General features: G+C 44.1%; 1 protein-coding gene and 1 long non-coding RNA gene across 3 annotated transcripts; one reads left to right on the plus strand and one right to left on the minus strand.

The window, feature by feature from the left end:
* Positions 1–5620: 5620 nt before the first annotated feature.
* LOC123346470 lies at positions 5621–16835 on the minus strand. Of its 2 annotated transcripts, none has more exons than XR_006572995.1 (4): positions 16430–16835; positions 13037–13239; positions 10929–11134; positions 5621–6616 (listed from the first exon to the last, which is right to left on the minus strand). It is a non-coding gene; the product is annotated as an uncharacterized LOC123346470 (long non-coding RNA). The 2 variants fall into 2 exon arrangements; XR_006572996.1 differs by lacking the exon at positions 5621–6616 and adding an exon at positions 6642–6723.
* Positions 7075–9258, plus strand: KIF2B (kinesin family member 2B). Its single transcript, XM_044983884.1, has one exon. The coding sequence runs from the start codon at positions 7167–7169 to the stop codon at positions 9156–9158; it is 1992 nt and encodes a 663-aa protein (XP_044839819.1). The 5' UTR covers positions 7075–7166; the 3' UTR covers positions 9159–9258.
* Positions 16836–27245: the final 10410 nt, after the last annotated feature.

Consider the following 27245-nt stretch of genomic DNA (forward strand, 5'->3'; position numbering starts at 1 on the left):
ACTGCATCCTGGGACTGTAGTGCAGACATACCCTTAGACTCCATTCTTGTGCTGATAACTGCAAGGAGTCTATGTAGCCTTCTGGACAGGCACTGACTTCAAAGAGCCTCTGCCCACACGGTTCTCAGTGTAGGATCATGCAATGTTTGTAAAGCACTTTGAGATTTTCAGACTTAACATAATTGACTGCATAGCTTCACAATTGGTATTATACAACTCCTGTATAATATACATCTCTGTATATATGTACATCTCTGATTATACTTTCACCCAATTGAGGCTCGTCAGACAGATTCAGTAATTGAAAAGTTTATTATTAAAAGATTTCTGTGTATTAAACATTATGATACTATTTCTAACCACAAAATGAATTAGGCCCAAATAAACTGTTTGAATTAGCAGCATCCACTCTTTATGATTTTTGGATAGTAACATTAATTTTAAATACTACTTTCTGCTCATAGATACATAATAAAAAAAACAGATAGTGCTTCATTAAAACATTGAGTAGAAAATAGATTGCTTTCATTTTTGTAACTCATTGTAATCTGTGACTTTCCTTTCAGTGGGTTTACTCATCTTTATCTTCTCTTTTATAATGGTCCTGATAATTATTTTGTTTTTTTATTACTTCATAAGGTGAACAAAAGATTTTCAATTGCTCAGAAAGCCACAGCATAGCTGCATTAAAAATCTATGGGTTTGGCAATGATTCCATTTCCCTGTGGAATACTATATAGGACACACTTTCCTCTAATATAGAAGCCCCCATCTGTGCTGCTATAATTAATGATCAATAATTGTTTCCATTATCAAGCCTATTTTCAGAGACTGGTAACTAGGATTCCATTCCTGCAAGGAGATTATGGGGGCAGATCCCTGAATCCACATAGCTCCAATGAAATAATGAGTGCAAAATATTATCATCATTAGTAGCATTATCATGATTAATCTTATCACCATGGTTTTGGCATGAAGGATTGACTGTATTAATGTTTGGTGTTGTAAATGCAGCTTTTCGTTCAGTTCTTCTGTCATACTGATTGTTATTTGCAGCTACAAACTGCATCTAACTAAAGAAATATGGGACTCTGTTTATATTCTGTAATAGTGAAGAGTTTCCTTCTGACAGATGGCATGTTATGCCATCACAGTAGCGCATTACTTGTACTCTCTGATGACTACAACGTTGCAGAGGATGTTACTCCTGTCATTTGTGATGATTTTTTTTAAAGACATTTGTATTGACAAATCATAGATGGCTGGAGAGCACACGTTTGAGGTGGGCTGGACAAGTGATAAAAATAGAGGAAGAACGACCCAGCAAAGAAAGCGTGGGAGGAAGAGGACAGGAAGAAAAGACATGGAAGACCGAGGATATGATGGAAAGAGTCTGTCAAGAGAAGTTGGAAGAAAACAGGACTGGAACCCCAAGAGCTACAAACCCATGCCATGGACTGTAACGAAGAAGAATCGTTGATAGCTCCAATCACATGTAAACAGGAGAAGGAATCAAGAAGTGAAGTGTTGACAAATCAACTAGAGAGAGTTTGAAGAAGGTATTGGGGTTTAAGGTGGTGGTGAGTCCATTGCACTATTTTGAGGACGTGTACTCTGAGAATCCTTTGCAGAACTTATACTTGTAGATAAATGAAACATGGAAGAAGAGACGTAGCTTCCCACCCTCCTCAGGAGATGAGACACAGCTTCCTTCCTCATGCATCCTTTTAATCTACCTGTTATGTGCAGTTGCAACCCAGGCTGCCTACTTCTTGGAGATGACCTATCTCTTTTCAAGCAGCAAAGAGTCCTGTGGCACCTTATAGACTAACAGATGTTTTGGAGCATGAGCTTTCGTGGGTGAATACCCACTTCGTCGGATGCATGTGCATATCTCTTTTCAAACATTTTTGTACAGAGCTCAGCACAATGTGGTCCTGATCACTGACTCTGGTGCTTAGAAACTATCCTGATATAAATAATTATCCATAAGTAATGTCTATGGTAAGCAATCTCCCAATGACCTTGGTCTTGCATTTGGCTGTGAAATTTCCTTTATAAAATTTTTGGTTTATACACTGATGTAAACATCACGGACATATTATAGAACCTCTGAACACTAGAATACTAATGTATTTACCATATCTATCAAGGCACACCTCTCTGATTCAGTGCTGATGAAGAGCAGTTGTGATATTGCAGCAGAGTGTATGGTGGGTCATATTAGCAAATGGAAAGACAGTGTTCTCATACCAAGTTGTGACTTCAAGGACTTGAAAAAACAGAAGAAATTTTACAGTAAATCAAAATGGCCAGTGTGTTGAAATTTCAACTTTCCTCTCTTGGGTCCTGATTCAAGAAAGCACTTATGCATCTGCTTAGATCTCACTGATTTCAGGACAACTTAAGTATATGTTTAAAGTTATGCACATGCTTAAGTGTTTTCTTGAATAGAGGCCTCCGTCACTTGGGAAGATTATTTTACTTCTTGTTTTTCAATGACTGTTGAATTGATCACTGTATTGGTTTACCCCCTGATTTTTCCTGCCTACAACTAATAGTCTTAGAAGCTTGAAGCAACTACATGGCATCCAAAAGATTTAATATGTGCCAAGGTTTAAGAAACGCAACCTCAAACTGACAATAAGTACAATAGTGTTTTAAAAACTATGCTCATTATCAGAGATACATTTGCACAAATTTTCTCTTGTATACAAAACCATGGCTGACCACTGCTGCATTTAGATAGCAACTTGATGGGTGAGCAGCAAGCCCCTCTTGGGCATGAGTTATGGTGTAATAATTCACACCTTGTGCATTGTTAGAATGAGGCTGAAGGCCGAATGCTGTTAAATGCAGCAGGTGTGAATTACTGCACTACAGCTCACAGGCTGGAGTATCTGACTTGGATTATAAAATAGCCTTATGCAAATATACTTCAAAAGTGACAGCACAAATGACCAGGAATAATTGGGGGCAGCTCCCAAATGTCCACGGGAATCCCAGACTGATGCTTGCTTGAGTTAGATTATTAGTATTATCCCATTTTACAGAATGGGGGAAGCTGATGCATAGAGTCAACATGTACAAAAGCAGCCTCTGATTTTGCGTGCCTAATACCACACACTTGGCCTGATTTTCAGAATGGCGGCGAACCAATCACTGAAACAGATACCATGCAGTTCTGCAGGTGGTCATTGACTCTGAAAACCAGGAGCATATTGTTTTGCATTATTCAGCATTTCAGATCTGTGATTTAATGGCCAGTATATAATTTGAAAATTGAACCAACCTCCTTTGGAAGGAGACATGGTAATAGATCCATGCACATCCTTATTGTTATAAACCTGTTTCAATTACCAACAGATTATAAGGGCTCCCAATAGAGAGTGGCCAGTGGTTACCTTAGAATAGAAAAGGAGAAACTGCTGAGTGCTCACTATCAAAGTAAGCCTGGAAAATAAGATCAGTTCTTATGAAGTACTAAATCAACTTCAGATTGGATGGATGTGCTGGGGAAGCAGAGAACCTGGTGCGATCAAATGAACTGAACAGCTGCTAGGTGCCAATTTACAACAATGCTATAAACAGCTGATTTGATGGTTTTTTTTCCTCTTAGGAGATTAGTATTTAAGATGCAACTGGCTATTTAATATTCTCCAGAACACTCCCTTGAAAAAGACCTAGGAACTGAAATGTCGAGAATATACCTCTAAACAATGGCATTATTTATGAGCTTATCTTCTAGTCTTTTTAAAAAAATGTGCAACCGAAGCATTGCAGATTTTATAAAGAAATGAGTACATAACATCCTGTTGTCCATTTCCGTAGTTGTCATATGGCCCAACCCTGGAAAATGATAGCACCCTTGACTTCCATTGTAGTCAGATAGCTTTTCTTCTCATGAACAAACAAAGTCCCCATTTCAAACAGTATATAGCTCACAAGTGTTTTATTGTAAGTACTTGGCTAGGATTTTTCACAGGAGCCTAAGGAAGTTAGGGATCTAGATTCCATTGAAATTCCCCAGGATTGAGCATCTAACTCACTCCTTTCTGGACAGGGCTCAGACAAGCCTAAGAACCAAAAAGGAGCTGACTTTTGCTTATTGTTTTTCAGGGCTATGGCAGTATCTGTATTAAACTTAGTCATATCATACTACAGTGATGACACTAATTAAGGCTCAGGGCCTGCAAATGCTTATGCAATTTAGGATTGAGTGACGTTTCTCATGCACATGTAATAAAATAGAAAGCCTCTGGAAACATCAGATGGATAAAAGTTGTTGGCTGTCCAACAGTGAATGTCAAATTCCCCAGACAGAAGCTTGTCTGAATTCAGCTGTCTCTGTAAGACTCTAAAAAGATCTCCAAACATAAAAAAAGAAAAGTCACTTGCCATGAGGATTGCTTTCATAATGTCCCTATCGCCCTTTTGTAGGGTACTACTTCAGCAGGTCTTGACCTCTGGATCTGACAGCTGAGTTGCTGCTAAGACTAACATTAAGAAAGACAACATTGGCATGGAAGGCTGAATAACAATTTAAAAGCAGAACTCCCCTTTACCCCGTAATATTGCTGCTCTGCTCATCCTCTGTCTTATCTAGCAGTAGAGCTGGCAAACTTCTTTGGTTCAGTCTTGCCACACTACCCTGTTCATCAAGTAGGCGTTTTTGATGGTATGTAATTTACCTCCTTAACCAAGAACTAGCTCTGTCCATATGTGATATAATTTTGCCATAACGTTTTTCTTTTTTGTTGAATTAATCTGAAACCACAATCAGAGGCATGGGGATTTTGTCAAGCACCCATAAATAAATGCAATGGTAGTCATGTGGTTGTGTTCCAGCGCAACAATTTGGAAGTTAATGGATGTGCTACTATGGGCTATTACAATATATCCGTATTGGTTGGAAAATACTTTTCCTGGGGAAAAGGGAACTTCCAAGACTCCATTATTTTACTCTGAGGTGTCTCATATTTTTTCAACCCTTCATTCTGAATAGTTTCAGAACACCCCACACCTCAAAGTATGGCCCCAGTGTCCCACCACCCAAACCCAGTCCACACAAGCTTTTTTTGCATTAGCTTCACCCTTAGTTACTGGCCCAAACAAATTAAGGTATGGGCTATCACGGGGGGGTTGAGGGAGGGGGAATCATTACGTTCTGATGATCTTAGTTATACTTAGTATTGTCATAATCACTTTAGATTACCAGTCAAAAAAAAAGTTGAATAAATATTTGAAGACCCCCTTAAAAATTTGTTATGTAAAGGCATCAACTTAAAAAAACAAACCTACCTACTTCGCTATAGACATTTAGACCAGGCTTACTGCTGGAGTATCTGAAAACAATGCAGTCCACACTGAGTGCCTGAATCAAATCTCTTCAAACAAATCAGGCTGTTGAAATGTTTTCTGTGTAACCAGAGCCTGGTGATTCATTATTTAGAGAAACCTTTAGATGACTGAATAACATGATACAAATGTTGAGATTAAAAATAGCTGCTTCTATTCTTTTTTGTTATTCAAATGATATTAAATTCTTCTTCTTCTCCAGTGGGCAAAATGTATCCACTACAAATAGTTTCCCTTTGCTAACCCTTAAACCCATGTGCTTTTCAAGAGGGGTGCAACAGACATTTAAGGCTCTGTCTACACTACAAAGATAAGTCGATCTATGTTAGGTTGCCTTACAGCCACATTAATTACTGCATTGGCTGATGTCCACTTTGCCCTCCTGTCGGTGGTGTGTCTCCTTACTAGGAGTGCTGCCCGACTGAAGAGGGGCAGGGTGGTGGACTGAGAGCCAGGGCTCTTAGCTCCATTCAGCTCTCTACCTGGAGCCCAGCTGCCCCTTGGGGCTTTTCTTGCCTTCAACCTCCCAGCTGGGAGCAGGGGGGGCTTGTCTCCGAGGGGGAGATCTGCACCTGGAGTCCAGTCAACTGCTGTGCTCCTGAGGGGGAGCTGGGATGCTGTGGGAGTGCAGGGCTCACTCCGGACAATGGTGAACCTGGGCACCAGTCCAAGCCAGGAGCCTGGGTGGCTGCCCGGCTTGGAGCGGAGCCCAGGCAGCAGCCCATGAGTCGGCTTTCTTGACAAGGATGACAGCTAACAGCCACTGCAAGGAACACAGTGTTTACAGAGACACTGCATCACCCTGACTACACGGCCATAAGCCCTATGCCTCTCATTGAGATGGTTTTATGATGTCAGCACAGGAGGGGAGTTATATAGGCGGGAGGAGCATTTCAGTGTGTACACCTCCGCTGTTTTGCCAACAAAAGCTGACATTTGTCAACAAAACTGTGTAGCGTAGACAAGGCCTAACACTGTCTTTGAAATAAGAACATTGTTTTCATACTTATATTTGAACACTAGAAGGTGGCCGTTTTTGTTTTCATCCTTTGCTTTTGTGGTTTTCACGCTCTGGGGGAAAATGCCTTGTTGAATTTCTGCACTTAAGGGTCACCACGCTAAACCGTGATAGCAGTCACATTAGCTACCCCTGTGACTGATCTCCTTCGACGTGATGTGTCATAGCATGGATGCACTAGCCTGGAAATTCAAGCAGGACTTTGGAACCGTGGAAGCGGCTGTGGTTCCCAGCATTCTTCTATTTAAAAAAAAAAAATCATCATGGAGCAAAGAAAGGTCAAGACTACACCCAGGAAACGTGGGAGATGTTTGGCGACTCCTTTTATTCCCACCTTCAGGCCAGCGCTAGGAAAGAAGAAATGCCCTAGATTAGCTGAGGGATGAAGTTGGTATGTTTCAGGGGTAGGATCTGAGCGGTTTCTAGTAGGGCTGTGGTTTCTCCCTGGCTTCTGAACAGCTGACCCTCTCTCCTAGGCCCTGCCTGCCCCTCCACCTCCAGCTGCCCCTGGCTAGCTCTGGTAACGGGGCTCCGCTCTCCCCCCGCTCCGTGCCCGAGAAGAGACGGTGCTGGAGGCTTGGCAGCCCGCGGCTCTGCCCCACCAGCCTGACGTCCGGGCCCCAGCTCATTGTGACGCCGGGCGCTGCCCAGCGGGGGCGGCCATGCGCTGGTCGGCAGCTCTCAGCCCCCGGGGCGCCTCCTGCCCCCTGCCGCCGCCTCCGTCGGGCTCCCCGCTCCCTCCCGCTTCCCTTGGCTGCCGGGGATCGGGGCCGCCCCGCCGCCGCAGCGCATGGCCGGCCAGTTCGGGAGCATCCTGGTCGGCTCCTACCTGGAGATCAAGCGCAGCGATGGGCGCATCCACCCGGCGCTGGTCACGGCGCTGCACCGGGCCAGCTCCAGCCTCACCGTGGAGTGGGTCGAGCAGGGGGCCAACAAGGGCAAGAGGGTGGAGCTGCCGCTCGCCTTCGCCCTCAACCCCCACCTGGCCCCCGCCGCGCCCTGCTCCGCCCAGGGCGACCAGAGCCTCCCGGCCGAGCCGGCGGCGACGCCCGCCAAGTTGGAGCCGCGCGGCGGGGACGGCGGGGAGCCGGAGCCCGGCCGACCCCGCGCGGGGCGCTGCAGCCCCGGCAGGAAATCGCCCTGCGTGCGGCAGGTGGAGCGGCTGCAGGAGCTGCGCCAGAGGCGGCGGCGGCAGCAGCGGGAGCTGCGGGAGCAGCGAGCCCGGCAGGCGGCCGCCTCGCCGCACCCCAACTACGACGTGATCTGCATGATCCAGGAGCACCGGGGCCGCCTGCCCGGCGGGGCGCTGGGCGGCCCCGAGCCCGGCCCCCAGCACCGGATCCGCGTCTGCGTCCGCAAGCGGCCGCTCAACCCGCGGGAGGCCGGGCTGCAGGACTTCGACGTGGTGACCGTCCCCTGCCGGGGCGTGGTGGTGGTGCACGAGGCCCGGCAGAGGCTGGACCTGAGCCGCTACCTGGAGAGCCAGACCTTCCGCTTCGACCACGCCTTCGACGAGAGCGCCCCCAACGAGCTGGTGTACCGGCACACGGCCCAGCCGCTGGTGGAGAGCATCTTCCGCGGGGGCATGGCCACCTGCTTCGCCTACGGCCAGACGGGCAGCGGCAAGACCCACACCATGGTGGGAGACCTCTCGGCCCAGGGCCAGGGCTGCCCCAAGGGCATCTACACCCTGGCAGCCCAGGATGTCTTCTGCTGGCTTCGGGAGCCCAGCTACCAGCAACTGGAGCTCCAGGTCTACGGGGCTTTCTTTGAGATCTATGGGGGCAAGGTGTACGACCTGCTCAACTGGAGGAACCGGCTGAAGGTGCTGGAGGACGGCAAGCAGCAGATCCAGGTGGTGGGGCTGCAGGAGGAGGAGGTCAGCTGCGTGGAGGATGTCATGAAGCTCATCGAGATGGGCAACAGGTGCAGGACGTCAGGCCAGACCTCTGCCAACACCCACTCCTCCCGCAGCCATGCCATCTTCCAGATCATCCTCCGGAAGAGAAGGAAGCTGCACGGCAAGTTTTCCCTGATTGACTTGGCTGGCAATGAGAGAGGAGCCGACACCGGCAGTGCGGACAGGCGGACGAGGCTGGAAGGGGCTGAGATTAACAAGAGTCTCCTGGCGCTCAAGGAATGCATCAGGGCCCTCGGGCGCAACAAAGCCCATACCCCATTCAGGGCTAGCAAACTCACCCAGGTTTTAAGGGACTCGTTCATAGGGGAGAACTCATGCACGTGCATGATCGCCACCATCTCTCCAGGGATGAGATCCTGTGAGCACACTCTCAATACTCTAAGGTATGCCAACAGGGTGAAGGAACTGACTGTAGATCCTAATTCTCTTGGACAGTTACATCCAGTCATCACCCAGTTCCCATATCAGCTGGATGACCTGAAGAAACCATGGACTGTACAGAGCTTGCCTGAAACGGATGAGTTCAAAGTATTTTGTGTACAGAAAGAGGAGGAAGTCTCTCCTCAGTTGTTTACTTTCAATGCCAGAGAGAAAGCCCAGAAGAAAAGAAAAGAGTTGGATGAGAAAGCACTTATAGATGAGCACCAGGAGTCTCTTCGGTGGTTGAAAGTGTTCCTGGAAGTGGCTGAAGAAATAGATTATGATGTGGATTTTTATGCTGCACAGTTTGAAGCAGTCCTGGGGCAAAAGATTGGCATTCTGACTGAGATCCAAGATAAAGTGAAATCATTCCGGTCAGTCCTGCGTAAGGAACAACATGGCGGCAACCAGATCAGTGTGAAGAGATCCCGTGTTCTGTAAATTGAGCAGAAAGATTGTAAACTACTGTAAGATGGCAATTGTTATGATACCGTGGCTCTAGCCACCCAACAACTTGATTGCTTAAGGGATACTTAAAAGATGTCTGTGGGATTGTCCTGTTTGTTTCTCTCTTGAACGGCATTTCGGGCTAGAGTGAAAACATTCCTGGGATATCACCAGATAGTTTCTCATTGCAGATAGCAGAACCATGCAGGGTGTAGGGGCTAATCACTAGGCAAAAGCAGGGAACTCATAGAAAAGAAATTGAATCGCACATGTGCAGGCTTCCCTTTAAAATATATATATTTGTACCTTTCTAGATACTGCCTATTCCTGCATTCTGTCAAGCTGTACCAACTTGAGAACAGATTCCCAGGGAGTTAGGCATTTTGAGTGATTTTAAAAGGTGTTAGAGTGCAAAGTGCTGTTGTTTCTATTCTGAGAATGATACTTGTGGGGAATATAGGTTATTTTGTGTGTATAAGCAATAAGCATATAGAATATGCCCCTTCTATTTTTTCTCTCTCACCTCTATTCTTGTGAGTCATTTAAAAAAATAAAAGAAAAACTTCTTCCTTCCCAGAAATCAGGCCAAGGAACAAGATACTGTCCTATGGGGAGAAATTCAAGGGGGAACCAGGGGATATAGTGCCCTGTATCAAAGGCCTTGAAGAGAGACGATTTGCCAGACCAAAGGGCCAGAAAAGCTGCATTTCCATATTACTGTGCTAAAGGCATAAGATGAAAGATAACCGTAGATTGTTGCATCATCCCTGATGTGAAACACTACAGAAACTGCTCTTTGTTGGATTGCAGTTATGCTAAACCTTCTGGTACACATCTACACTTATATTCATTTTAGAAATTAATTTGGTTAAATTCCTGAGCAATATAGGGCAACAAATAAATATCTGTGAGATTAAAATGTGTAAATAATACAGAATTGATTGATGGCAATCTCTGCTCTTTTCCTCTTCCTACTTGGCTTTAGATACCGTCAACCAGTTTATCCTATTGCGTGTCAGAGGTCCTGGTCCAGAGCCTGTTGAAGTCAACGGAAGAACGCCTGTTGACTTCAATGGCCTTTGGAATGGGCTCAGAACTAGAAGCTGGTGTCTCCAATAGTCTCCTTCATAGTTCAGATGCCATCAGTCATTCTAATGCTCCCTTTCCATTTCTGGTAGAAGATTTGTCCTCTTGTCCCTTTAGCTGTGGGGAGCTGTGTTGAAAGAAGCAGTATCTACAGTGGTGAATTCGTTAGACACAAATGTTTAAATGCTGATTGACTAGTGGTAATACTCAGACTTTTCATCTTCAAAGCCCTTTTCAAACATTGGTGTATTAGCATCCTATTTCTTCCAGCACTAATAGCTTATGCAATTACCTCATTCTTCTCTGGCTATCATTATTGGATGTCAAATTAAGAGATGCTGTTTCCAAGAGCAAGTACAAAAGCCTGGGGAATGGCAGCTTCCAGTTGAAAAAAGTCTCCGGTATTCCAAAAATAGCTTTGGGAGAGGGTGAGGAGTTCCCCCTCCCTTACGGCTCCTTCCTGGTTTTTGTGGAAGAGAAAACTCTTTGAGGTTCCCCATCTGGCATCTCCTCTGAATTCTTGTATCAGAGGTGGTGATGGAGAGGTGGGGTTGAAAGAGATACCAGATCCTAAATCCCACCTAGACCTGCATCCCACCTAAATCCCATCTGGAGCTGCACTGCCAGGTAATCGCAAGCTGATGATGCTGGGAAACTTCCCCGGACCCTCCCCTTTACCTGTGTGTGTGTGTGAAGAGGAGGGTTCCACAGCATGGAGCGTCTCTGTGAAGAAGCTAATACAGCCTGGAGTCATAATATCTTTTGCGCAGATTCCCTTTAGGGACTAGGGGTGGGTGATGTTCTCTCCCTGTGCTTGTCCCATTTGCTGATCCCAAGCCTATGTTCCTAATGCTGGGGTGTGTGGTCATGTCCAAGGTGTAAAGCTGAGGAATAAAGTATATTAGCAACATGGTTATGCATTGAGTTGGGCATATTAGAAGTAGAGTTTTAATGAGCTGAAAAAAATTCTAGCAGACAGTATGGTTTGCATCATAGGCACGAAACAGAACATTCTGTTTTTGTTTATACCTACATCAGGGGTCGGCAACCTTGGGCACACGGCCCATCAGGGTGATCCGCTGGTGGGTCGCAAGACATTTTGTTTACATTGACCGTCCACAGATACAGCCCCCCGCAGCTCCCAGTGGCCACAATTTGCCATTCCCAGACAATGGGAGTGGCAGGAAGCGGCACAGGCCACAGGGACTTGCTGGCCACTGCTTCCCGCAGCTCCCATTGGTTGGGAACGGCGAACCACGGCCACTGGGAGCTGAAGGTGGCCATGCCTCCGGACAGTCAACGTAAACAAAATGTCTCGCGACCCACCAGCGGATTACCCTGATGGGCTGCATGCCAAAGGTTGCCAACCCATGACCTACATGATAAGGAATCTCTCTGGGTCTCGGCTTGGGAAGTGACTCATGAGCACAGTCTACTGGTTCCTAGGGAACTAGCAAAGTAATTAATTGAATAAGCATTTGCCATTAGAATCATTATATAATTTATAGATTCATCTTGTTTCTCCCTTCCTGTAATTTGATTATCTTCTCTTCTATATCGTCCTTTGCTTTAGCAAACTTGCTGCATAATCAGAATTCATTTGATCATGTATAGAGGTGAGCAAAACTCATCCATTATGGTTTCTGGGCCTTTGTCCAAGCTTTTTCTTTGCTTTTCCTGTGTGTTGATTTGCAACAGCAAACTTCACTCTGTGTTTTGGGTTTGTAATTGTGGATTAAGCAGATTTAAAAAACAAACAAACAAACCAACCTAGCAACAACAAACACACATGTACATTATTCTGCATTGACTGAAAGTATTTACAATTTTTTTTAGTGCTTTGCAATTTTTTTTAATTATTATTTTCATGTGCATGCCCTAGGCTTGAGTTTGTAATAAACCCAAAAATCAGATGAGTTTAACCTGGTTTTAGGTTTGCAGTGCTCTAACAACCACAAGTGTTCATTAAGTGAGGAGCACTTAAAGTATTAAGACCAGCCATTTACTTAAACAACTGAAATACTTTGTTGGATGTGCCTTCTGTTTATAACGGCTAATAGCTGTATACGCAACCAAAGTTCAAGAGTTGGCCTGCATGGAGCTCATTGTAGGGTTAGAGCCTTTGTCAGCTCTGGCTAGGCTACACCATGAATTCCTACCAGTGATCCCTTCACAGATGGAAGCCCTCCTTCTGGGTAAAAGGTCTTCTTTGTCCCATGTCTCTGACTAGGGTTGACCAGATAGCAAATGTGAAAAATTGGGATGGGGGTGGGGTGTAATAGGCGCCTATATAAGAAAAACCTCTGAATATCGGGACTGTCCCTATAAAATTGGGACACCTGGTCACCCTATCTCTGACCTTGCTCTAATTGCTTATTTTTTTCCACATGTGGGATATTGGAGTCATCTTTTACTCCCAAATATCCTTTTATTTCCCACAACTCTTTCATCTAATAATCCTGCCTGTTAATGTGTGGAATGTTACCAGATGCATCCCTGTCATGACTTTGTCTCTTTTGAAATCCTTTTTAATTCTCATGGTTCTGGATCTCAACTGTTGCAATTTCTTCCTCCCTAGAGGAAGACAGGACAAGTCACCCCATCACCCATCACATTCATCAGCTTTCTGTCCATTGAAGAATTAAATGAAAAATCCTGGTTTTTGAAAGTGTCCATGGCTTTGCTCTGTGACCTTGTATCCACCTACTTCCCCGGCCACACCTAGGGCCTTGGCTTGCTTTCTTGATCTGCCTTTGCCACTCTATGTTTGGGAGTTATTCACTCACCTGTGCAGTCCCATCTGGAAATTCTCCCTTTCAGCTGCTCAGTCACTTCCTCTCTTCTGAGCTCCCCCAGCATGGCCAGCTCTCAAGTCTCTCAAAATTTGGTGGTTTTCTTTAATATTGCAGCTCCTGGAGCCATGGTATGTGAAAATCATAGCTTTCATTTTTTTAAGTAACTTTGTGGCCTGCATAGGTGTGGAGAAAAGCTATGAAAACATGAAACATAAATGCTTATAAACCAGAAAGCCAATAGAAAAACAAAAACTTTTTGTTTAAATAAATCTCATGATTTTGGGGGGGGGGGGAGGTGACTTGCGATTTTTTAAGTTGGCAGTACTGCTCTCCTTAGCCCATCCTGTGCTCATTAGTATCTGGTTGACTCTGCAAAGTATTGTCTGGGTAAGAATCAAGGGACAGAGGCTACCTGGCCCTATGTGCACGTTGAGATCAGGAGGAGGCATAAATAGCCTACTCCTGAGCAGACCAAAGCAAGGGCCCAACAGAATGGCAGCTCTGACATCCTGGGGTGCACAGGAGCTGTTGCTGTTTCTCAGAGAGGAATCAGAGCCACGAATTCACCATTCCATCCATCTCCAAACACAGGCATTTGTAACCCACTGGTGAGTGTATTACAAGTCCCCTGCTTTGCCCTAGCTGCAGAGGAAACAAGTCTGTTACCACCCAGATTCTGCGTTTAGCATTGAAGGTGTAGTTCAGGCCCCGATGCGTCAGCCAAGGGGGTGACTGTCACACATTGACTAGTGGGGCTGCTTAATCTGCGCCCTACAAAGGGTATGCAGCCCCTGTGCACCCAGGAACTCGGGGAGACAGAGTGCCTTTAGGTGTTGCTACTGAGGCGGTGTGTGTCCTCTGCACTGCGTGCAGTTTGCTCGTCAGTTTAGCACTGACGCTGTGGATTGGTCCCTATGTTCTTTCTTTTTTTGCTATCCCAGTATTATATCTCATCACGTTGTTATTATTGTGCTAAAACTTGAGGTCCTTTGTCAGATTTTTCTGTTTCTCTGCTCAGGCAAACCCCAAGACAGATGGAACTAATACTAGTTGCAGCCAGTAACATATGTTTAGTAATGCACATCAATATTTTTTACTTTCACAGATGCTAGGATTTTGCATTATAGAGATGTATGATTCTTAAACTAATTTCAACAAAGCCAAGAAAGTGATCTCTATTGGCAATACAATAAAACCACATTTAAATGAATGATTTTTTCATAGCACCTATTTTATATTGCTAGAAGGTTATGTTTGAAATTCCACTGTACTAACAGGCAATACTGAAAAAACTCTTAGTACACATTAAATTTCAGATTCTCACATCTCCCACTTAGCATCCCACTGAGATAACAAATCTTTCTCCAACTGAATCTAAAAATAGGATTTATGAGGTGTTTGTATCTCCTTCGTTTTATTGTCGACAGGAGCATGTGACATCTCAGCGAAAACTTTGAAGGACATTCTATTCTGCAACAATTCACCTTACAGTGTGCCTCTCATCCTCGATCCTAGAAATGTGTGCACAGAAACAATGATTGTATTCCTCAGGATAGTTCTTGAAGAGTTCCCTCTTTTTGTGTTTTCACATTTAGAGTTGTTGTTCTGCTGGTGCCCTCCCAATCATTTTCTCAGTAGCGGATTGTGATGTGAGGTGATGTGATATACGAGGATAAGACTTGGAGTTGAGGGGGGGAAAAACAAGAGTAGGTGAAGTCTCAGACATAAGAATCCTGTTTTTATGTGAAAATCTCTATTGATAAATAAACAGGGACAAGGAATATTTAATAAAATTAAGATTTGTCACAAAATTGTCTAAATATGAGGCTGAGGCAGGTCTACAAGCTACAGGCTGTAGCCAGCTATTTTGCTATAGATATATGGTCATATTCTAACAATGGCTCTCAACCTTTCTAGACTACTGTACTCCTTTTAGGAGTTTGATTTGTCTTGCATACCCCCAAGTTTCACGTCACTTAAAAACTACTTGCATACAAAAGTGTCGCAGCACACTACTACTGCAAAAATAGCTGACTTTCTTATTTTTACCATATAATTATAAAATAAATCAATTGGAATATAAACATTATACTTACATTTCAGTGTATAGTATATAGAGCAGTATAAACAAGTTGTATGAAATTTTAGTTTATACTGACTTCGCTAGTGCTTTTTCTGTAGCCTGATGTAAAACTAGGCAAATATCTAATTGAGAACCACTGGATTAAAGCAGTAATGCAAAAGCCAACAGGTCTCAAGCCTGTAAGACAACCGCTTAGTCAAATTAACTCAAGCTAAGACCTATAGACTTGACATAAGCAACTAACTAGTAGGAGACCCTATATCACCAGATGTCACAAGATAGAGTGTTGTTACCTGCTGACAGGTAACCTAAAGCTGGTATAAAATGGCACCTTGTGATATTTTAAGTTAGAAACTCAGCAGATGTCCAACCCTAAGAATGCTGTGGTAACCAATTGCATGCAGTGTTGTTGTAGCTCTGTTGGTCCCAGGCTATTAGAGAGACAAGGTGGGTGAGGTAATATCTTTTATTGGACCAACTTCTGTTGGTGAGAGAGACCAGCTTTCGAGCTTACACAGAGCTCTTCTTCAGGAAGCTTCAGACAAGTTCTAGGGTTTGTTGCTCTCCAATAAATGATATTATCTCCTGGTAACTATACAATAATGAGCTTAAGGTAAAAGGCTGAGCAGGAATAGGGTGAGGAAATACAGATGAGGGAAGGGGACTGACACCTCTACTGAATATGTATTAGGCATAGTGGGTGTTAGCATGGCCTATGATAAAAGGTGGTGTTCAGCCCATGCACTCCTGGGAGATTTCCTGGAACCTGATAGGGCAAGGACTACTTGTAGGCCATCTTACCTACTATGGGGCTCCCTGGCAAAGTGAATTTGCAAGTTCTGGATGCTTGTATTATCTCTGTCTACTTTGCTATGTTACAGTGTTCGCGATATTGCTGATTGTGCTACTAAAGCTATCACAGATTCAGAAGGTCCTCCCTAAAGTATGAGTGTCTCATTACACTGGAGTCCTCACTCCCAAACTAACTGTAATTCTGTGGCCAATCTTGAGGCAGCTGAAACCTGCCAAACCACGTCATGTTAATTGGAAATTCCAAATAATACATAATCAACAGACCAGACAGCAAGGGAAACGTCTCAGGAAGCCCCTTGAGCTTTAAGCATCTGCTTTCTGTTACCCCTTGGATTTGAGCCAGTAGAGGGCCCTACAGTGATTTGAGATGCCCCATAATGCATAGCAGTGGAGCATGCTAAATTCAAACACAAGAGAAAGCAAATGTCAGGAGGAAAGAATATGCGACAGGCCAGGCACTGAGGTAGCTGGGCCCACCAAAAACTCACCGCAGGAAATGTTGGCAGCCGCACTTCCAGCCCCTTTGTCTGGAGGGAGAAAATATTGGCCCCCTTCCTCTTGGGCCTTGGAGCTGCTTAGGGGCGATGTGTGTGTGAATAGACTGTTCTTTCTTCTTTCAGTGGATGGGCTTCCCCCTACCACTGAAGCTGCTATATGTGATCGGCCACATTTTCAGTGGGGCTTTTTAACTGCGTGTACAAAATTTGTGGGTTAATGTGTCAAACTTGGCATTTCTGCACATAAAATGGGCAACTGTGCCTGAAAAGTCTTTCACTTTGCAGTGGTGTAAACGGCACATGAGGTGCAGGGCAACAACAGTCTGCTTCTTTCCATGCTTCCTCCTTCTTCAGTTTTCTCCCTATCTCCTGCTGCTTTGTGGAGTTACTTTTGAGGCCCTACCATCACCTCCAACACTCTCAGTGACACGGTTGATTACCTAATAATCCTTTCCCTCTTCTTATTGGTTATGCCAATCAGCTCACCTCCCCATACTTGGAATGGCTGCTTCCTGGGGATGGGTGTAAATAAGGCCAGGTCTACACTCCAGAGTTAAGTCAACTCGGCTACGTTGCTCAGGGGAGTGAAAAATCCATACTTCTGAGCAACATAGTTAAACTGACTTAATCCCCAGTGGAGACAGCACGAGGTCAACGGAAGGATTCTCCTGCCAACCTGGCTGCCGCCTCTAAGGGAGGTTAATTAACGACGCTGATGGGAGAACCCCTCCCGTTGCTGTAGTGAGTGTCTACACTGAAGTGCTTCAGTGATGCAGCTGCAGTGTTTCAAGTATAGACGATCCCTATGTCCATTTTAAAGAGAAGAAATTGAACCTCTGAAGTTTTACCAGCCTTTCAACAAGCTCCCTAAAACATACTTCACTTTCTATCACTCGTAGTAACTCTGTAAGTATGGGGGGAATAAACTATCTATTTTTGAGTGACTCTGTTTGCATGAAGTCATCATTAAAGGATAATCTGCATTATAGGTTTTTTATCATCAGTACATATTCTTTTAAATATATATGTATATTTATGTATGTACCAATGAGAGGGTAGATTAGTGTTAAAAAATGTATCACGTGTTTGTGATCTCCCTGGAATCATGTCATTCCTCTTTGACTTATCAGCTCTGCACAAGGTTAATAGAATGACCAATAAACTCAAATATTGCCAAATATTTTTATTGGCATAACAGTGACATCTATTGTTCAATATTATGTAAAGTAAATTTGTAAAATCCCAAGCAACTTCCCTGTTGGCATTTTTGTTTGCATTTAATAAAATGCAAGTATTCATAGTCAAATTATTGATTCAAAGGATTATGCCACAATACGTGCGATAATACAGTTGTGCCACTATGCAGGGCCGGCTCTAGGTTTTTTGCCGCCCTAAGCAAAACCATTTTTGGCTGCCCCCCTCCCTCCTTTTTTTTGGCTTTTACATGTTTGCACTTTGCAATATTTTGTTTTGTTTTGGCTCCCCCGGCGTGGGGTCTGGAGTGATTCCACTCTCCCCCCAACCCAAGCAAACAGGAGCCCACATTGTTCCCTTTCTGTCTCTCTTCAAGCTTTGCTCTGTGCTGGGAGGCAGGGGGTGGGGGTGGGGATACTCTGGAAGTGGGGGAGAAGTGACGTGCCTGGGTCAGGGGCTGGGATTCTGGACTAGGGTGTGATTAGGGCAGAGGGCAGGACCCTGGCCCGGGACGGCCCGGCCCCCGGCGGGCTGGGCTGGCAGAGCAGCAGCCGGGGGTGGGTCTCTGGGCGCGCCGCAGGTGACAGTGGCGGGAGCCCCCTTTATAGGCGGCAGCAGAGCGCAGTGCGGGGCCATGGAGGATGCGGCCGCCCTGCTATTACTATGCGGAGGCGAACGAGAGTGGGCCAGGCGCGCAGTGCAAGTGGCCAGCGGACCGGGAGGTGTCCTCCTCGCTGCTGCCCATGCTCTACAGGCTGGTCTTCGTGCTGGGGCTGTTGGGCAATGGGCTGGTGATCTTCTCCGTGTGGGCCAAGGGCCGCTTCGCCAACACCTACACTGGCAACCTGGCGCTGGCCATCGTGGTGACCCTGCCGCTGTGGGCCGCCCACACGGTGCTGCGCTTCCACTGGCCCTTCGGCTCGGTGCTGTGCAAGCTCAGCAGCTACCTGGTGCTGCTCAACATGTTCGTCTCCGCCTTCTGCCCGGGCTGCCTCAGCTTCGAGCGCTGCCTGGCCATCGTGCGCCTCCGCGCTGCTCTCGCTGCCCGCGCTCCGGCTGCTGGCCCTGCCCGCCCTGCTGCTGCGTGACACGCGGCCCCAGCCTGGCTGACAACCGGAGCGCCGCGCCTGGAAATGTGCCGCCCCAAGCACATGCTTGCTTTGCTGGTGCCAGAGCCGGTCTCGCCACTATGCCAAATAATAAATCTAATTCTTTTTGTCACAGCATGATTTATAAGTTCACAGGGGATTGAGGCACAAAAAGGAGCACCCTCTGTCAGGGAGCCGATTGCCTAAATAGGATAGATTTTATAAAACCTGCATATTAGCCATATTGGTGGAGATTCTGCTAAGAATATAATAATGTTCTGTGATGTAAAAGAATAGTCTGTCTTCCATATCACAGGTAAAGAAGGGCTAGGAAAACCCATGATGGACTTCTAAGAAATCTGTTTGTAAACTGAGACTGCATAATAATTACTAATAACTCTTTGCATTTCTGTAACCCTGCGAGCTAAGAAACTGATTTATCAAGCCCACTTATGACAGAAATGCAGCCATTTCTGGGGTTAACAGTGCACAGCAACACTATGCAATGGTTTAGGATTGGTAGTGGAAAAGTATACCATAGCTGTTTGAAATTGCACTTGGCAGGAACTTGGGAAGAGGGAGAATGCAGTTACCATAGTTAAAAACCTCGGCACCATTACTACTATTGCTAAATGGGCCAGGGGATCTTTAATGACACCAGAAGGTCAGAACCTCATTCATGGAATTTTCCGATCAACTATTGCACTGGAAAGTTTGAATTTTGAAATTTGAGTCTGGAAAAGGGGATTTTAAAAAATTAGTGAATTTCCCCTCTTTGTGGCTGTCTCTGCTATCTCTCTCTCTCTCTGAATACAAATTCAAACAGTAAAGATTTTAATATAGCAGTAATGAAATAGCAAAAGCTATCTAGTGTGTCAGACACTCGCTGGCTGATTACAATTTCTGATTCGTGAGCTAGAACTCAGGGGAACAGCAACTGCCTCTTTTACTGCCTTTTCTATGAAAACAGCAGACGGCTGTGTATGCTCATTACTATTTTAGGTGATTCAGAGCATTAGAGGAGAAGTGGGGAGACTAGAGATATGGAAGGATGTTTTTAATAACGTCAAATGGATTAGCAACCTCAATTCTCATCTAAACAAACTATGGATAGCAATTAATCTCAGTACAAATGGGTGATAGCAGTAAACTAAGTGAGCTATTTCTGACCTCTTTGAACCACGAGTAAAGGAAAGTGGCTTTAATAATAGGACATTGATTCAGGAAAGCATCTCTATTGAGGACAGCATTTAAGTATGTATTTAACTTAAAGCATGTGCTTAAGGCCTATTAGCGTGCTAAAGTGCTGTTTTGAATAGTGATGGACTTAAGCATGTGGCTAAGTGCTTTCCTAAATTGAAGCCCTAAGCATGAGTGAAATGTAACTGACCACACCTACCATAATTGGAGACAGCGATGAAAATATACACTTGGTCCCTGATCCTGGAATGAGCTGCATGTGGGCAGACCTGTCCCTGAGGTGCATAAATTCAAAGTGTTTTTAAAAGCCTCAGGCAGTCAGGCCCAAATCCTAGTCCCATGAGTAAAACCTGAAGGTCTGTCTATTGAAGCTTTGTTGGGCAGAGGGTACAGAATCTACTGCCCACCTCAGATGCCTACACCCAGTGTCAATGCTGTGTACTGTATTTTACTTCGGCTGTGGTGATGCTGCAGAACTGGAGTGTTGCTCATTTAAAATAAAATCCTGAAAATCACTAGAAAGCCACTAAGTCTAGAAATAGAAAACGTGGCTATCTCAAATTCTCAGCTGATATTAAATAGCCCCATTAATGTCAGCCCCATTAATTTCAGTGGTGTTATGATGATTATGGTTGAGGATTATGGTCCCAAACCCTTTGAAACCTCCCAGACTATGTCTAGACCAGGCTGTGCCCTAGGATTGACCACGAGTACATTTAAAAATCTGATTTGCTGGGTCCGTGCTTGGTCCTGAGCTCATTTGAAAACATGGCCCACTTGATTTCAGTGCCTAAATGGGAGCAGAGCCCTTTCAGTACTACTGGCCTGTGTATTCTGGGTATTCATACAGCAGGCAGCAGTGGTACTAACAACTGATCTTCCTTAACCCAGAGACTGGAGACAAGCTGAGACGAGTGTGAAGGAGTGAAATGGATCTTTAATTGCATCTTGACAGATGGCAAACCTAAATGGAAGTGACTGGGCTGACAGTGAAATTTGAGGAAAGCATCGCTGAATCTCAGTGCATACAGAGGTTTAAGGCTTCCGTAACAAATCCTGGTCATTCTAACCAAGAAAGATCCAGTTCTACTTCATTTTCTCTTTATGGGCCAAATCCGGAGGCCCTAATTAAATCTTTACTCCGTGCTTACTCAAGCCAGTACTTCACCGGGGGCCAGCATGATTAAGGACTAAATAAAGGTCAAGGCCCATGTCTCCTCCTGCACTAAAGCCCACAGAAAGGAGCTATAGGCGTTAGGAACGCTCCATGAGAACCAGCTTGTGGGTTTCCTTCAGAACCATCCCATCTAGGGGCAGTGTTTGCCTCTCTTGTGAAACAGGCCAAAATTCTGTCCCCTGCCCTGTGCATCCCCTAGGCTCTACAAGAGGTAAGAGCCCTGTGCTGCTGCTGTATCTCTGAGCCCTCATCTCCTCTTCCCTGCTGCCTGACAGGATGGCTCCACTGAGATTAGAGGAAGGGAAGGGGCTGAATACATGATCTGTAGCTGCCAACCTACCCCTGGGTAAGTGTGACAATATCCTCTGGAAGCATGTTCCAGAAAAAGCTTGATAAACCTGCAGGTTTTTATCGGTGCTGGGATTTTTAAAGGCACCTAAGAGAATTGGGGGCCAAAGTCTCATTGAAATTCTAAGCTTCGTAGGCTTCTTTGAAAATCTCGACCGTACGTATTTTATTTATTGCCTGTGAACCGACATCCTTTCAAACTGCAAAAGCAGGGTGTGAATGCTAGTCCGCTCTGGAAATCAGCATTAGCAACAGGCAGGCAGCCCCCAATCAGAGTGGAGAATAGTAATTTATTATCCATTAGGAGACTTGTCAATCAGCTAGGGCTGATGGAGCAATAACCTTTGAAACAATCTGTGCAGCCATACCTAGACTGCTAACTGGCTATAAAAAAAAAGGTCACGTTGATGAGATGAATGGTTTCTTCCCATTCAGACACTCTATCCTGCACTTTGGTGACACATGCAGCTACCTCTGATCAAGCCAGATTGTCAAATATCTCCTGGGTCTGAGTTCACTGTGTTCTCATAGCCCATGGAGGAAATAGTCCAAAAGCTTTTATAGTTCTCTGAAACATTTTCAAATGAGGAAAATACCCCAATCTCTGCCTAAGGTGGGATGTGGAATGAAATGCATCTCCGTTGCTGCTTCCCACCCCAGCTTTACCCGTGCACTGTGGTAGCAAATTAATATTTCAAACAGACTGTGCTGCATGCATGGAGATTACGTCTAGCCCAGGGACAGACGTCTCCTGTATGAGGTTATCATAGCCTGGCTATGGAACCCGTATGTGTAGATCTGCCTTTAAGTGAATAAGGAGCAGTAGAGAAAACTCTTCTCTGAATGCTCTGTACAAAGCCCTGAGCGTGCTTGGGGATGGGGAATCAATCCACTGTCTGATACACACCTGGCTTCCATCCTGACTTCTGTTTCCTTATTGCACTGACATTTGTTACCCGGTTTTTGGCTTGCAGCTACAAGCAAGAGTGAAACTCTTCCTGACCCCCTGGGATGGATCTGGGAACTGCCCCAGCTTCAGATTCCAGCCTAAAACATGATTCTGGTATTCCCCATCCTTATTGTGAAAGGGATATTTATTGTGTGCATGTTTATTCGTCTTGTTCTAATAGGCTATATCTGAACAGCTAGCTAGTTTGTTCTCTAAGGACAGAGTGGAACAGCCAGTATCTTCTTGGAATAAATACAAAAAGATTTTTTTTCTTCTTCTTAAGAAGCTTATAACATACCAGATGAAAGGTCAGAAATAATTAAGAAAAATGATGTGCACTTTAACAGAAGAAATACATGTAAACCAGCTAATACAACTATCACCATCACACCATTCCTGTATAATAGGTCACAGCTGGGCTGAATGATGTCGTCTTAGTTTGAAAAAGGAATATCTTTTCTGGTGCTGCCAGTTTTGGTCGGGAAGGACACAATGATTATACAAAGGTCATTATTATTCAGTGGCAGACAATTACTGATGTCCACATTTAAAAGCAATGGACGATGACCAGGTGAAAAGAGGTAAAGATGTTGACCACAGAGGACTGATGCAGTCATACTATAATAGCAAGTATTATGACCAAGACTTTCAAAGGAGCTTTGTGTTTTTGGCAGCCTTCATTTTTGGGTACCTGTCCTGAGTTGAGAGAATTGATTTTCAGAAGGAAAGCACACCGCATTTTCTGCGAATCGGGTGCATTTATGGTGTCTCAAGCTGAGGTATTTAAAATCACTAGTCACCTTTGAAAATCTTGACTTATGCCTTCATTTACAAGTATGATTTTCCTAAACTTAAACCCATTCCAATATTTTAAAATTCAAATTATAGTTTTGTGTAAAGAGGACTCCATCAATGTGAATATCTGATTTTAAGGTGGATATTTTTGCAAATGAAGACACTGATGTCAGAAATTTACAGTACTCAGGAAAACTGTAAATGGTTACATGATGGCTTCAGGGAATCTCTACTGCACATCATGTACTACACCTTGATTCACAGAGTCTTCTTTACTATTTAAGGTCTGTTAGGGGACATATGATACTTTGAGGAATAATGTAGTAAACGCCTTTTCAAACAGACACTTTACATCCAGATTACCTGCCGTATCAGCAGGTAGCGATCGATTTATTGGGGATCAATATATCACGTCTCATCTAGACGCGATATATCAATCCCCGAACACACTCCCTGTCGACTCCAGAACTCCACCAGAGTGAGTGGCGGTAGCAGAGTCAACAGGGGAGCTGCGGCTGTCGATCCCGCGCCATGAGGATGGGAAGCAAGTCGAAATAAGATACGTTGACTTCAGCTACGGTATTCCCGTAGCTGAAGTTGCATATCTTACATCGACACCCCTTCCCCTCAGTGTAGACAGGCCTAAGGACATTCACCAGTCTTTCAAAAGAGGGAAACAGGGATTTAATAAATGTATGAATTTTCTACAGAATCATTAAAACTTTCTTTCTGAAATGGGTTTCTCATTTAAATATATACTGTAATATGTATGTCTGCTTTAGCCACCTTAGAAAGCCATTTACCAAGATGAGCTACTCAGACTAGTAAATTTTAAAGAAAAGATAGCCACAAGCAACTCAAATTAATACTTGCAACAATACCATTGCAGTTAGAATATCAAAGAGCTTCCTAACAGCAATAGGGCTGGAGATGCTGTGTGTGTTCTGGAATGCATTAACTTTGTGCAGGCTGTTATCAGATACGAGGTGAAGGAAATACAGACTTAGATAGCAGTGGCTAAACACTCCAGGTAAATTAGAAGGTCTCCATTAGAGAGATCCTGGAGCTTTTAATTGCAAAAATATCCCTTACTACTGAGCTAGGTAAGGTTGACACATGGAATATCAAATACGTCAGTTAAGTAGGAGCAGACATGCTGCTAGGAGGGCTTGCTGATGTAACAGAAGGTGGGATGGCCTGCACTGCGGCACTGGATACAAATAGGATAGTATTCAGAGCCTGAGCCAACTCCCCAGTGAGAGCTGGTGTTGGCTCATACGGTCTGAACCAGTGCCCATTAAAAGTCGACAGAGAGACTCCCATTGGTTTAATAGATGTGGGATCAGACTCATAGTGTAGTAGTATCCACTGGTCAACATCATTTTCTATATATTCAAATGGATTGACTTCTCTTAAATGTGACGCTAATCTCCCATCATGAGTGGTAGCATAATTTTATGAAATAAATTTAAGAAAAATGTAAAATACGGGGGATAAAATTCTGGATAATCACAATTGTTGGTAATCTATTTAGGAATGAACACCTTAATTTGCTAATATTGGTTTAAGAAAGAAATACATTACTGAGAAAAGTGACAAGGAAATCACCTTTCCCATTTCAATGCAAACTAAATCCATCCCACATAATCATGCTTTTTATTATATACAGATTAGCAATTTCCATAAAAAACGATTTTCAAGGTACGAAACCAACTGCTGTTCATGCATTGGAAAACCTGTTATTTTACCAGAAGGACAGCAGAGGAAATTCATTTCACCCTGTTATCAAACCTTTGGGGCTTAGTTAATGTTTGAGAAGAGCTTTGAGATTCTCAGATGAAAGGTGCTTTATACGTGCAAATATGATGGCTTCCCTCTTGGCCGACAAACTGGAAATTGAACCAGGGTACCTCCAGAGCTAAAAGCATGAGCTGGAATAGCCTAGCCACAGGCAGAACGCCTATTAAACTCCATGGGTGTTTGGGCCAAGTACCGGGACCTGGCACTTTATTGCTTCAACATTAAACATCTCCAAATGCTGTGGACATATTTCAAAGATATGGAACACACGGATTACATTAGAGTTGTGACAAAATCCAGCCATTCTCATAGGCTGGGATTTTCAAAGGGACTTAAGGGAGTTAGGCATGCAACTCCCATTGAATTTCAATGGCTCCTGGGCATCTAACTCTCTTATGCTCCTTAGAACCACTAGGTCATAGTCAAAAGCAATTTAAAATGGCTTCCAGAAGGGCTGGGAGCAACATAAATTCTTCTGGACATAGGGTTTGGTAGCTAGTGCAAAATCTTCCAGTCTCCCTTTTAGATAAGTTACTTCTTTGTGTGTTTGGTTCCTGTAATTCAAGCTATACAACACCTCAATTCTCAATGTAGTATGTAGTACATAGGTAGTATAGTATCAGAGAGGTAGCCGTGTTAGTCTGGATCTGTAAAAGCAGCAAAGAGTCCTGTGGCACCTTATAGACTAACAGATGTATTGGAGCATATTTTATAGGTAGTATAATATTTATATACTCCCCATTACCATCTCATCCTAGTGGGTTCCTCAGACTCGCCTCAGTCAGATCAGTCAAATCATTTCCAGGTTAAATTCTTCCATCGAACAACCCCACTGAAAGAGCCTTGAGTTAGCAGGGTGAGTTATAACCGAGAACATAATGTAATGTGTGAGATATAAGTATCATTGACGTAGCCACTTTTAAATATGCATCTTTGCTCCCTAAATCTTTGAAGAAACATTTTATTAGCTTATATTTTAGCTTAAAGTGTTAAATGGAAAGCAATAGTTCTTGCTGGGGAACAACATTCATTTTCTGATTCAGACCTGTTTTAGAAACTTGGGCACTTCCAGGTTACTGCAAACAACTGCCACAAAACGAACAAACTTTTCTGACACCAGACAGTAAGGTGGCCCAATGTTCAGTGATCGTATAACCCATTTTCCATTTACGTATAGGAAGAATGACTGTTAAATTGTGGAGGAAAATAATGTAAATTCTGGAAATGGAACTAGATGCTGTACTGGATCCAGAATATACTGGACAGAGCTAATGGGTGGGCACAAATGACTTGTTTTCAGTCCCTGGCCTTAGAAGTGATTGTGTGAAGACTGGATTTTTATCTTAAACAGCCTACTGGGGATTGTTATAACCCCTAGGGTTGGTTAGACCAGCTGTGACTCACCAGAGCTTAGTTCTGCTCTATTCACACCCCATTTTTCCTGCAGCCCTGACCCCCTACAACATATGAGGGACATTTTCAGTGGGGTGGGGGAACCATCGTCTAGCTGGGTCTACCGGCAGAAAGGGGCCATAACATTGGCAAGGACCTTGCCTGATTTTTTTTATCAATCCCTAACATTTAAATTCACTAATCAAACAGATTAAAACAAATCAAATAGCAATTTTTGCTTGCCTAGAAAATTCATCCTCCTTGATCACTAAAGCAAAAAATTCTACCGGCTGTGTGTATGAGACCTTCTTAAAGCAGCTGTTATTTTTAGATAGCTTAATTTTCTCCATTCAATTGTTCAGCATCACCTATTTTGGATCTGCGGCTGGATGTCTAGCACAGGTATTATCCTTATTACCATTGCACACATTTATTTGATTATTTTTAAACACCCCAAACTAGTTAGAGATGAAAAGTCATGAGTGAGGTTAATGAATAATTAATGGGCTGAGGTGCTTTGTGGTGGCAGCTCCGAATAATGATGGATGAGCTCAATGCGAGAGCTGACTAGCTGTCCAAGGTCAGATTGCACATAGGACCATTAATGTTGCCTGACACAGCTTTAGTTCCATCTGATTTCCTATTTTAAACAGATTTGTTATTCCTAGATAACTGCTGAACCACTTAAAGGGTTGGGTGGGCATTTGCTGATCCAAAAATTTGGAGAACTCTTATGTGGTATCAAACAAATCACATGGTTCGGCAGAGTTTTTGCCCACAGATGACCTGATCCAAAGTCCATTGAAGTCCATAGAAAGACTACTGTTCATTTCAATGGACTTTGTGTAAATGGGATCATTCTGG

Source organism: Mauremys mutica, chromosome 12 (assembly GCF_020497125.1).
Source record: "Mauremys mutica isolate MM-2020 ecotype Southern chromosome 12, ASM2049712v1, whole genome shotgun sequence".
Lineage (NCBI taxonomy): Eukaryota > Metazoa > Chordata > Testudines > Geoemydidae > Mauremys > Mauremys mutica.